At 41.3% G+C, this 12,406-nt stretch overlaps 1 protein-coding gene across 1 annotated transcript in view; it reads left to right on the forward strand.

The window, feature by feature from the left end:
* Positions 1-12,406, forward strand: part of ADGRL4 (adhesion G protein-coupled receptor L4) — a 77,121-nt gene that overhangs the window by 814 nt on the left and 63,901 nt on the right. The window contains exon 2 of the mRNA XM_032696913.1: positions 1,247-1,396. Coding sequence (XP_032552804.1) covers positions 1,247-1,396 — 150 coding nt within the window. The remainder of the gene's footprint in view (positions 1-1,246; positions 1,397-12,406) is intronic.

The following is a 12,406-nucleotide window of genomic DNA, read 5'->3' on the forward strand; positions in this document are numbered from 1 at the left end:
CCCCAAAACCAAATCCCACAAATGCTTGTCTTTATCTCACTGTGGGTTTTGTACTGTAAAAAAAAAAAAAAAAAAAAACAGAAACATCGTGGGTTTCCGTGGGTTTGGTTTAGTTTGGTTCTTTTTTCTTCTCTCTCTCCATCTGCTTGGGAGATTTTTAGATTTCACATGCTATAAACAGTAAAATGACAACAGAATCCCACAGGTTTCTGTTTTAATCTCTGGAAAATGTTCTCTCGAAAACACAGGGAAAAGATGAAATTGAGTGATACCTAAATTGTGTGTGTGTTTTATAGTCTTTTGAATTTTCCATGAAATTTTAATTTGTCCAAGAAAACAATGCCTAAATGAGATTTCATGAAGCAATTAATCATGTAATTGTAATACTAGGCTAGCAAATGTCCAGAATAATATCCAGGTAGGGAAAAGCAGAACTGCAGGGGAACTCAGCATCCAAAAGGATCTTTGTGTTCTCCAACTTCCATTATGTCCTGCTAACAATTTATAAAGTACAAAGTAAAAAAGTACTTTCCCTTCTGAGCCAATAGTTTTCTCAAAAAGAAAGATTCCTTTTTTTCTTTGTGTTGAAAATCATATGCATTCATACCATGGAAAAGTACTTATACCATTTAGGAATCATCCAGGGGGTGGGAAAAAAAAAGACAATGCTCTCATAACAAGGAAATGGCACTTTAAGGGATTAAATTTAAATAATTTTATAAGTTTTTATACCATGCTGTCATAACATTGTAAACATGCGACATATCGTCCTAATCTCTCAGACCATGCCTGTGTGTTAGCTGTAAAACTGCTTATAGACATAAAAAGTCTGATCAGGGGAACCCTCTTTGGTGTTTTTTCCCTTGGATGTGTAGGGCAGTTTGGATTGTACTCGATACATAATTCAGAGTGCAAATAAACGCTGTGCTTTACCGGAAAGGACCAGAGAGCTTTGAAAGCCATCCAAGTGTTTTCCTCAGATCACCGAGTAACTTCTGTGTTGTTTACCAATTTTATACTGGTTGAGAACACACACAAATTCTCAATCTATGGTGCCTGCTGCTTTACCAAAGAAGCTCCTGTAGTGGTGGCCCTTGCCCCATCCTGCAACAGAACTGAGTCTGCGATGGCAAGTTCACAGGAACACACCCATTTTGTGCAAATCTGTGACCCAGATCTTGTTTTAGAGCTCATGAGAATTATGTTTTTAGATAATGAAACAAGTCTGATTTTCCTTTTGTTCCAGTTCTGGTTTCCAGTCTGCTGGACTATGGCTGCACCTCTGCCAGCTGTAACATGACGTGCCACAAAGATGCCAGGTGTGAAGTCCAGGGTGGCACAACTGGCTGCTACTGCTCCCAGGGATACACAGGAAATGGAATAACATTCTGTTACGGTAAACAGACCTTACCTATATGTATTTTTGTCATGTGCTCGCTTGAAAACCCGATTTTAAAGCCCCTTAGCTCAAGGATTAAACTTTATATCACAACAGCACGCACTAACATGTTTTCAAAGCCAAAAACTTCAAGGTTTTCTGAGAAATTCTACAGTTTCCTCTCAGCATACCACACATCTCAGCTGAGTATGACCTGTTTTCCAGCTCTCCTTTCCCATGACAGTTGCTAGTGCCATCTTCGCTGATTTATCTGCAGCAATTTCACTTGTGACTCAGGGCTTCTGAAGCTTGGAGGTGGCCCAGTGGCTGCTTCCCAGCCCTCACCTCCCTTTCCCACACATGCAGCACTCAGCCACTCTTCCCAGTAGCTGATCACAATCCAATAACACAGCTCCTGGGCTGCTCCAGGAGGCTGAGGAGCTCTGTGTGTGCCACAGAGATGTGCCAGTGATGATTTTTCCACTACAGCTGTTTGCAAGAGAAATATGCCAGAAATCCCATGAAGAGGTCTGATTTTGGATGCCTCTATCTTCCATCCAAAGAGAATGATATTTTTCCTGCCTTCATTTCTGAGTTGTTCTCTGCTATGAATAGCTCTAATGCTTATTTCCACTGTCAGGTATAGCTATGTCCAGATGCAGACAGGCTGAAATTCATATGAATCCTGTCAGTTTTCAGTATCCTGAGAAGTAGTTATGAATAGTAACCATCTATTTGCTCAGTTTCTGCGTTTCAAGCATCTTTGGAAATTTAGCAGTCAGTGCTTAGCAGGTTTGCTATGAGCACAGGTGAGCAGCCTACGTGTAGTTTGGATTTTTATAGCCCAGTTACCACGGTGTACTTGGAAGTGTGCTTGTTTAGCAAAATACAGAATGCCTTTTTCCTAAGAAAGCTGTCTATCCTTTTGTAAGCTGGGAATGTTTAGAGAGGAATATAGCTGGCTAACCCAATAAACAATAAGGAATCACAAAATAACAGAATCACTTATTTTGGAAGAGATTTCTGAAGGTCATCTGGTTCAGCTCCCCACTTGGAGCAGGTTCAACTTAGAGAGGGTGGTTTGGGGCCTCATCCAGCTGACCTTTGAGCATCTCCAGGGATGAAACCTGTGCCTCTCTGGGTCCTTGTTCCAGTGTCTGACCACCATAATTTTGAAAATTTTTTTTCTGATATCTGTTTGATGTTTTCTTGTTGCAGCCTGTAACTTTTGCCTCCCATGTGCACTTACTACTGTACATTTCTAATAATAGTTCAGCTTCACCTCCTCTATAATCCCTGCTGACCTACCATTAGGTAGATGGAGGCAGCTATAGTATTTCTCCTTTGCCTTCCCATCTTAAGTCTGAACAAACACTGTTCTCTCAATCTCATCTTTGCATCAAGTGTCATGTAGCTTCTAAACATATTTCTTGAATTTAAGGCTCACCTTGCCCTAAATATAGGTAAATCATTATTTGTCTATGGAAAATAGTCTATCTCTGGTCAAAAGAGAATAAGAAGAAATGGCCTTCACAACACTAATATGGCATTTGCACTGGTTCAATTTTACTACCATAAAAAAGTTGGTTGATTTGAAAGACAACTGCACATTATGTTTGCAGAGTCAAGAGCCTACACTTGTGAATAAAGCAGAGAAAGGGGAAAACCAAGCCAATTTTAGCAATACTTCCTGGAACAAATCAAACAAGCACTTACTTCTCTAGCATCATAAGATACCCACTACATTATCTGTACTTTTCTAGAAAACTGTGATTATGAATCATCACTTAAATTTTCAGTAAAGATACCTTTTGTTCTCACTGACATCATGTCTTAAATGGATGGTCTTAAATCCATCCATTATATAGGTACCCATTATAATATTATGAAATCCACTTGTGTGAGGCCAGATTTATCTTACCTTCCATGGCTTTTTCTCTCATACAGCACTTTTTCCTCACTTTCTCTTTTACCTGTATTTTCTTAGGGAAACCTACATTCAAAATCCAAAAAAATACATAATCAAATTTCCACCGTCGGTCCAGGCAAACAAGACACCAGATGTACTTGTGGTGCTTTGCAGTCGAGTGGCAATGGTCTGAAGCAAACCTCGTGTCAGGAGACCAACTTTTTCTCTGGTAAAATACCTCAGCAACCACCAAAGTCACTTACCCTGCAGCTAAGCAGCAAAGCTCGTGTCAGAACTGTGTGGCTGTTGGCCCTGGAAGAGGGACGATGTTTCTCTAGGGCAGCATGTTACACTGTGCATTATTAATATTGTGCAGCAGCCCTCTAATAGCATAAAAAAGTTACCTGAATTTTAATTGGGTGGGCTCCATAAAGGATTAGAAATATAGGCTACACCCCATCATAAATAGTTTAAAGCCATGAAAACGTAAGGCAAAGCCTGGGGTGTTTAATGATGTATGAGATCGTGCTGTTCTGTGTGGAGAAAGCAGCAGGTGTATCTGCTGTTCTGGAGATAGCTACCCATTTTTATTCTGTTAATAATCTTGGGCTTTTACAATGATAGTGCAGTCACCTTCAAAAGTGATCATCAATTATGTGCTAATACAGGCATTTTCTAAAGAGTGTATATAGCACATTGTGTTTATGTGTTTGCCCTTTTGGTTATTTAGACAGGTTGTGAAAGTCGTGGTTACTGTCAACAACATCAGTAATTTTGCAAAATGTGGAACCAACTTCATTGTGCTTATCCTGGTAGACAATTAAACCAGAGCAGTCATTGTTTTGAGACTTTACTCTGGAACAAGTAATTCAAATTCCTTCTCCTTGTAAAAATGTTGAACAAGAAATGCCAGTTTTCAGGTTAGTCCTCTTAAGCTTTTATAGACGAGAAACTCTTCCTTTTTATTTATAGGTACATTCTCACTGTTTTTGAAAGGTTTACATTCACTTCTCTACTTTCACTTGCTTGTAACACCTCTTAAATACTTGTAAATGTTATTTCTTTGCTAGCCCTGTCTCTTCAATGTGACACGCTTAGACATTTTCCCCTGAGTTTACTGTGCTGCAAGAGGCAATAATGTCCTGTTACATTTATTTCCTAGCACCATTATTGATGAATCATGAATCACTGATGTCAGCATACCTTTGGAATGGGGTTTGTTAGTTTTGACTTTGCTCCCTTTGCCAGCTGGCTAAGTGACTGCAGAGAGCTCAAGATTATTGGATTTGCTGTGTATAGATAAAGACACATAGATATGAATTTAATTTCCTGGTGTCAAAGTCACGGCTTTTAAAATAATTATCCTCTTACAATCTTTCCCACAAGATTTCAACCACTTTAAATTAGGTCATGTTTTGGACTTTCTGAAGGCATACTTTGGCCAGTCTAACAAAAAGCTAATCCTCTTCATAATCTCACTGTCTTCAGTAAGAATATGTGCAGGAATGCACATAGTCAGGAGAATAACTGATTGTGGTATCTGGCCTCTTTTATACATTGGAATTATAACTTACATAGCAATAAATTCCTTCTATGCAGTATCTTCCAGAAAGCCATAAATGAGTCACCTTGTCAAGTTTTACACCTCTGAGGTACAAAATATATACCAGTCTTCTTACTTATTCTTTTGTATTTATATTTCTTGTTTTGTGTAGTATTAGATGAGAAAGAAAGACCTCTGATAATAGAACTATTCTCTTTTTAGGTACTCTGTTCTTGAGCAGATGTGAATTCTGTGACTATTATGCATGAGGTTTTAGCTTCACATTATCATACACCTAATTGAAGCAACATGGGCTAAAGCTCTTGGCATAAAAATAAAACATAAAAATATATCCAGATAAGACTGATTTATGGAGAAGTTAACTTCCTTTTATGCAAAAATGCTGTGGATTTTTTACAGTTAAATGGCATTACATTTGCCACTCTTGTAAATGCATTGATATAAAAAGAGTCGGACATATAAATTGGGTGTTGCTCACAATCCCAGCTTTCTTCCAAAAGAAAATTAAAGGAAACAAACGAAATTTCAGATCTTTTAGAGAAGATTGGGGGTGGAAGCGAAACTTCACCGAAGCCAATATTTTATTTTTAAAAAACAAAGGGGAAAATGAGTTGGCATCAGTGATGCTTTCCTAAGCAGCTCTGCTGTTTCAATACTGGCTGCTTCTTGATTGCTGACTGCCAATTTGCTGCTTTGCTGGCACACTGCAGGAAATTAAAGTAAACAGCGTGATCACAGTGTTTACTTTAACTTTCTAAAATACGGAAGGAAAGCGAAGCAGCGCTGTTTGTTCCAGGAGGGTAGGCAGGCAAGCAGGAAAAAGCCTGAACACAATATCCCTCCCAGATATCCCTACACAATATTCCCTTGTAAATGTCACTCGCAAATTATACTGCAAGACTAATCAGTCTGACTTGTAAAATAGTTACAGCTCTTCCAGAAATATTGAGCAGGGGCTTAGGCTGTCAGGGAAACTTTGTGCTGAAGCAAAGCACTAGCTCTGTTCCTAAAGTGAAATATAGGAAGATTCATCATTTTCCAGAGGTAAAAAATACATCAGTGTAAAGTGGTATTTTATATCAAAATACAGAATCCTTCTTGGAACACAGGGCAGGTGGTGTAAACTCTGCTGAAACAAATTGAAAGCCTATTCAATATCTGAACACAAACATATTTTCTTGTTTTACTGAGGGTCAAACGACCAACTCTCTGGCTTTTGCCACTATAAAAAGGAGATTTCCTGGGAGAACTCAGTTCCTTGCTCTAACATGATGTCACTGTGTCTCACCATTGGCTTTTATAGCAGTCACTGAATTGGCTTTGATTCACTGGTGTCACTGTTGCCATTCTGCAGCACCCAACTGCTGTATAATTTTGAGGGAATTTTTACTTTCAAATTAACATGTTGCTGCATATAATCATTTTATTCTATCCAGAAGTGTTCATCAGTAGAAAATTATCTAATCCAAACGCAGCTTCACCAGAGGAGAATTTTTTTATTATTATTTTTTTGGTACCAGAAGGCATACATCACTGAATGTCACTTCTGTGTTTACCAAATAGTCTGAAATCACTGATACGGAAGATCCAATCCACGCACTTCCTAAATTCATTTCACTGCTATCAGTTACCACATGCTATAAAAAGGCAGATTGCAGCTGCTCTAGCATAGCAGAGCAGGAGAAAGATATGCCTTAGCCAAACACTAATAACAGGGCTCCACTCAGTGTTTGACAGCTTCAAAACCTTGGGATGTGCTATGCAGGAGGCCAAAGCAGACCACCGGTTCCCAGCCCTTTTGACATGCTCCTCGTAGCCTCTGGGTTCATCTCACTCGTCCTTACCCTTTCTACTTTTCCCTGCTCCTCCTGTATCTCCCAGTCTCTGCTGGTTTGCCTCTAAATTCTGCTGGAGCATTTGCATGGTTTCAGGGTGGACCATGGTAAAAACAGAGCATGAGAGGGCAGGAATCACCTTCAAACTCAGAACTCCTACTGCAGGTTACAGTGGCTGGCTTTTCAGTGAGCCCAAGAATTTCTAGGAAGGCACCATCCTGTTTATTGCATATATAGGTATTATATTTAATTAAATCTATGCCTTCAAGCTTCTTCTCCAGGGGACAGGAAGTTTACTTCCCTCACATGACTTCTTTGTTCATAAGGTAGCGGAATGTTTTTCTACTTTTCTTGAAGTGCAGAAATCGACTGCTGAGCTGTGAGATGTTACCCAGCTGAGGTATCTAGATCCCACATTCCTGATTAAACCTGTAGGCAGATCATGGAATTGAAAAGTCTGGACAAAATAGCTGGGAGGATTTAATATTCTGGTGCATGACAGGCCATTAGCCTGGGAAAGCGTGGGTGTTAACGTTTACAGAGCGGGTTCCTGGCTGTTTGGGGACCTACAGCTTTATGTATGGCTTTTGCCTTTTCATGTGCAAGATGTCACACTTTCCTGTGAATTTGGGAAGGGCTTGATGGCTGTGATGTGTGCAGACTGCTGGGGACTAACCAGCTGCTGTATGGTTGCCTTCCAGTGGCAAAGGACAGAGCCACGTTTATGCTCCCGAAAACAGCCATGCCCTTGGCTGACAGTGTTGGTCAAAACAGCTCCTGTAGGCTTGAATTTAATTTTTAAAGCTGAAATTGCCTATTATAACTAGGTACCTTTGAAATTTTATATTTCAGTTGAAACATTTAAGAGCAGATCAGGAATTTGAAAGGGGAGAGTGTGCTACAGCAGTGCCTGGTGATGCATGAGAACATGAGTCAGGCAGAAAACAGTGCAGGATGTTTGCAGCAGCAATACAATCCTGCTGAATAAGACACAGTGGAGGCTGTTTCATTCCAATTCTCTTACCTCTGTAAATGGCTGGGCCCATAAAATTTGGACTCAAAGCGTTTTATGCATTCAAAGTGCCAAATCCGGTTTCCTCACTCGTGAAAAAAATCCCTCCCACCTTCTCACTTGAATGAGATAGAGAGGAATCTTCAGAGGATTAGCTCTTCTCCTCACTGCCACAAAACACAGTTTACCTCAGCCAAAGATACAGCCCACAATAACCATTTGTAAGATTGACCCTGACTTTAAGAAGCCCTGGACAAAGTCCATTTTAGGAACTTTTTAGATAGACTCATTACATTCACAGATTTGAGGAAAAAAAAAAAAAGTCATCTCTATTCTCTGTCTTTTTTTATGGGTTTTGTTTACATTTTCTTGAAACGATACTTGGAGCATGACTAAAATGCAGTAATGCATTTTTTGAAAGGACCAGAAACAAACAAAACTTCTCCTTGTTATATCTTTAATCATATCCAGTCTCTCTTTTAAATCTGTCCTGTTTGCATCTAAAAAGAGTTTTTAAAAAGTGTGTAGATGATGTGGTAGAAAAGAGTTATTTGTCTCTCTCAAAAATGTACCCAAACTTTCAGGCTGATCAGCTGCTCACGGATGGTTTCTTATTTGTTTAATTCAAAATGTGTTTTAACCCTTGCCAAATAATGCTAATTTCCTTTCTTGAGAAAATACTCCTTTCATCCTGCTTTATGCTACTAAGAATCAATATGTTACATGTTTAGAGGATGTGGGAAAATTCATTTAAGGAGCTTTAAACTTATAATTTCAGAGTCTGCTTACTTTGTGTTTACCAGAGATATGATTCCCTTCCTGTGTCTCTAACATCTGAAGTGGTCCCAGAAGGTCCAACAGTAACAATACAGTCTTTTTACTTGCTGGTCTGAAGTAAAAGGATGGAAAGTATTTCCAGAACATGTATACTCATACAGGTATATTAAATGCACACAATTGGGTACACATGGACCTATGTATAAGAAGGCATGTGAATAAAAAGCAGAATATTCTATTAAAAAAAGTGTAATCCAATCCCAAAATTGTCAATTTTACTCGTTCTGTGGTTATATAGTTGAAATTAGCTTTGTTAAGGAAAGACCAGGATTTATTGGAAAGAAATTGCTTCCACACATTCCAGTTCCTTGAGGCTTGCACATGGCAGAGGCCACTGCAACCATCAGACTCTGCAGCTGCCTTTGGGGCTATGAAGTCAGTGCTACCCACGTAACAAGGGAAGTATCATCAGGAATTGCACACATAAGAGATGATGTCATTTCTGCACACATAATATCCCAGCAATCTGCTATATTCATTTTACTTTTGTCTCTGTAACTCTATATTGAATTCACAGAGTTCAAGAGCAGAAAAATGTTCTCTTTGGGACCTTTTTTTACTTTTTTCCTTATTTTAATTGCTGGTTTTTTGTTTTTCTCGGCCAGAATAAACAAGCTAGGAGTGGTGAGGTTGTATGTAACCACATCTGAAATGTGTAATTTGTCTGAGATGATATGCTGGTGCACAATTTTTCAGTGTATGACTGAAAAATTGCCAACTGAGCTGCTGGCAGACAGAATATCAAACCCAGCTCAGCCCTGTGTGTAAGAAAGAGTTTAAGAAGGTAATTGACACTTTGGGCCTCTATTTGCCAAAGAAAGAGATAATGACGTTCTCCAAGAAGATTAGAATCTAACCAAACATTGTGCTCTAAATATAGAGCACAAAGCCAGGTGATGTTTGTGAAAACGCTGCCGGGCTGCCGGAGAAGGAGGGGGCTGAAGGACTGCAATTTTCGCACTGTATATTTTTTTGAGGTACACAGATTTAATTTAGAGATTGTGGCTCGAAAATGAAATTTACAGTAGGTGTGTTTTTCGGCGATAAGGGATTGATTTTGTGACCTCGGTACGCGCTAATTGAAATATCTGGCGCCGCGTTGTGCTGAGGTTAAAGGAAGCCCCGCGCGCCTGGAACCGCGTTCTTCCTTCACCTTGAACCGCGCCGTTAATCACGGCCACAATCACGGGCAGGAAGGAAGCTGCCGTTCCGCTGGGGTACAAGGAAGCTGAGCAATCTCTGCCTCATTGTCTAAGGGATGGGTTGTTGTGTGATTACTTACTCCAGGCCAAGTTTAGGAGATTCACGATTAGTTTAAAATGGAGATCTGAGGTTGGAGTTAAGGTTTCGGCGAGCACCAGAGGCCAGAGCCTCAACTGCTGTGGTACAGCCAGAGCAAACGCAGGGAGTTCTTTCATCTGCTCACCACAACTGTGGTTGCTGCTTTGGGGCCAAGACAGCTCTGCCCTGTGCCCTGTGCCTTGTGCCAGGAGATGAAGAGGGACCTGGAGAGGTTGGAGAGTTGGGCTGATTCCAACAGGATGAGGTTCAACCAGGCCAAGTGCCGGGTCCTGCACTTTGACCACAACAACCCCCGGCAGCCCCACAGGCTGGGGACAGAGTGGCTGGAGAGCAGCCAGGCGGGAAGGGACCTGGGAGTTTGGATTGACAGGAAGCTGAACATGAGCCAGAGTGTGCCCAGGTGGCCAAGAAGGCCAATGGATCCTGGCCTGGCTCAGGAACAGTGTGGCCAACAGGTCCAAGGAAGTGATTCTTCCCCTGGACTCAGCGCTGGTGAGGCCACCCCTGGAGTGCTGTGTCCAGTTCTGGGCCCTCAGCTCAGGAAGGACATTGAGGGGCTGGAGCAGGTCCAGAGGAGAGCAACGAGGCTGGGGAAGGGACTGGAGCACAAGTGCTGTGAGGAGAGGCTGAGGGAGCTGGGGCTGTTCAACCTGGAGAAGAGGAGGCTCAGGGGAGACCTCCTCACTCTCTGCAACTCCCTGACAGGAGGGGGGAGCCAGGTGGGGGTTGGTCTCTTTTCCCAGGCAACCATCAGCAAGACAAGAGGGCTGGGTCTTCAGCTGTACCAGGGGAGGTTTAAGTTGGATATCAGGAAGAATTTCTTTGCAGAGAGGATGATCAGCCATTGGAATGGGCTGCCCAGGGAAGTGGGGGATTCTCCATCCCTGGAGGTTTTTTCTTAAGGTGAGACTGGATGTGGCATCAGTGCCATGGGCTGGGAACCACAGTGGGGTTGGATCAAGGGTTGGACTTGATGATCTCAGAGGTCCCTTCCAACCCAGCTGATTCTGTGATTCTATGATTCTGTGATTCTGTAAGAAAACTGCTAAGTTTTAACAAAAGCCTTGGGCTGACAGAGAAAAAACCTCCATCTAGAGTCCAGACAAGGATCCATTGATGTCACGGGTCTGGAGTGTCCTGCCCAAGCCCGGAGAAACCATGCCCTGATCTCATTAAACCTGTGCAGAAAACCTTTTGTGTTTTATCTCTCCCTTTGTGTTACCTGTTCCACCCTGTAAAATCCCCTGAGATAAAATGGGGTTTTCCCCATGAGGTAATTCCTAAGACCCCAAGATGTGTTTTAAGGGTTTTCCCTTTACCTCATCTCTGGAAGATCCCCACTTGTAATAGAATGAACATGCAAGGCCCCTGTTGAATATGCAAACCACGAACCCTTTAAATATGAAGTCGTGAATCCAATAAACAATCCCAGTTTTCTACCTCCCCTGGAATCATCTTGACCTCCTCAGGACTCACCTGGTGGGGTTTTGATTTACTGTGTCTGCTTTATTTAGCTAGGTTTCTGTCTTAGCTTGGACTTGCACAACTGTGACAGTCTGAAGTTGTCTATAAACCAGCGTGGCAGGGTGTCCCATTCTTTAGCTTATTACTTAATCTTGCACATTTGTTAGGTTGGCACGGGATCTTGTTTTTCAAAAAAAGGAAAATGAAAGCTCCTGAAAAGCCTTGACAATAAATGGTTATTTGTTCAAAACAGCCGAGTCTAATCTTTGTTTATGTTACTAGGCTTCATGTAATGGTGTGGCAATAGAGAAAAATAGCTCTTCAGGATATGCAGTGGCTTTTATGTTTTATTTGTAATGAAAGCCATGCACATAGGCAGCAATCTACATAAGTTACAGTGAGGGAGAACATAAGCATAGATGGTGACTTGCATGTTTATATATTTACTTTTTATTTGTGGCAAAGTGTCTGAATCTCAATTTTTAAAAATGTGAAATTAGGCTGAGGTTTTCATTGGCAGAAATTTACCAGTGGAAGACAAAGAGAAAAGGTGAATTCAGCCTCCACCATGAGACCACAGTTTCTCTCCTGCCCCATCTGTGCAGAGGAGCCACTCCCACAACAATTGTCCTATCTTCTCATGTTCAGTCCCCAGCTGGGACAGAGTACAGTGATCTTCACTGCCTTCCTAATGTTATAATGGGTTTTGAGTAACCCCAAAGCTCAAAAGGGCTGAGGGCAACAAAGCCTTGGCTCATAGGTTGCATCAGGAGTGTCATGGAGGGCAGGGAGTCATTTTAGCAGAGAGATCATTGTAGCAGCAATCTGTGCATCATATGATGGTCTTCATGGCTGATCTCTGGAACATCAGAGGCCCCAAGGAAACCTCAGAGAAACTTTAGGTTGTTGGCGTGGACTGAAAGAGAAGTCCAGTTAAGCTCTATGGGCCCAAATAGGAGCTCTGAGCCCTGCTTTGTTCTTTGTGGTGATGGGAAAGGAGTAGGTGGAAAACTGTATTACAGTAAAGGCTGTGCCTTACTTTTTCTCTTTAATAAATCATTTTGGTGGGTAGCATTGATCCCAAGGAAGTTCCACCCTTTCCAAA

This window comes from Chiroxiphia lanceolata, chromosome 9, assembly GCF_009829145.1.
Source record: "Chiroxiphia lanceolata isolate bChiLan1 chromosome 9, bChiLan1.pri, whole genome shotgun sequence".
Lineage (NCBI taxonomy): Eukaryota > Metazoa > Chordata > Aves > Passeriformes > Pipridae > Chiroxiphia > Chiroxiphia lanceolata.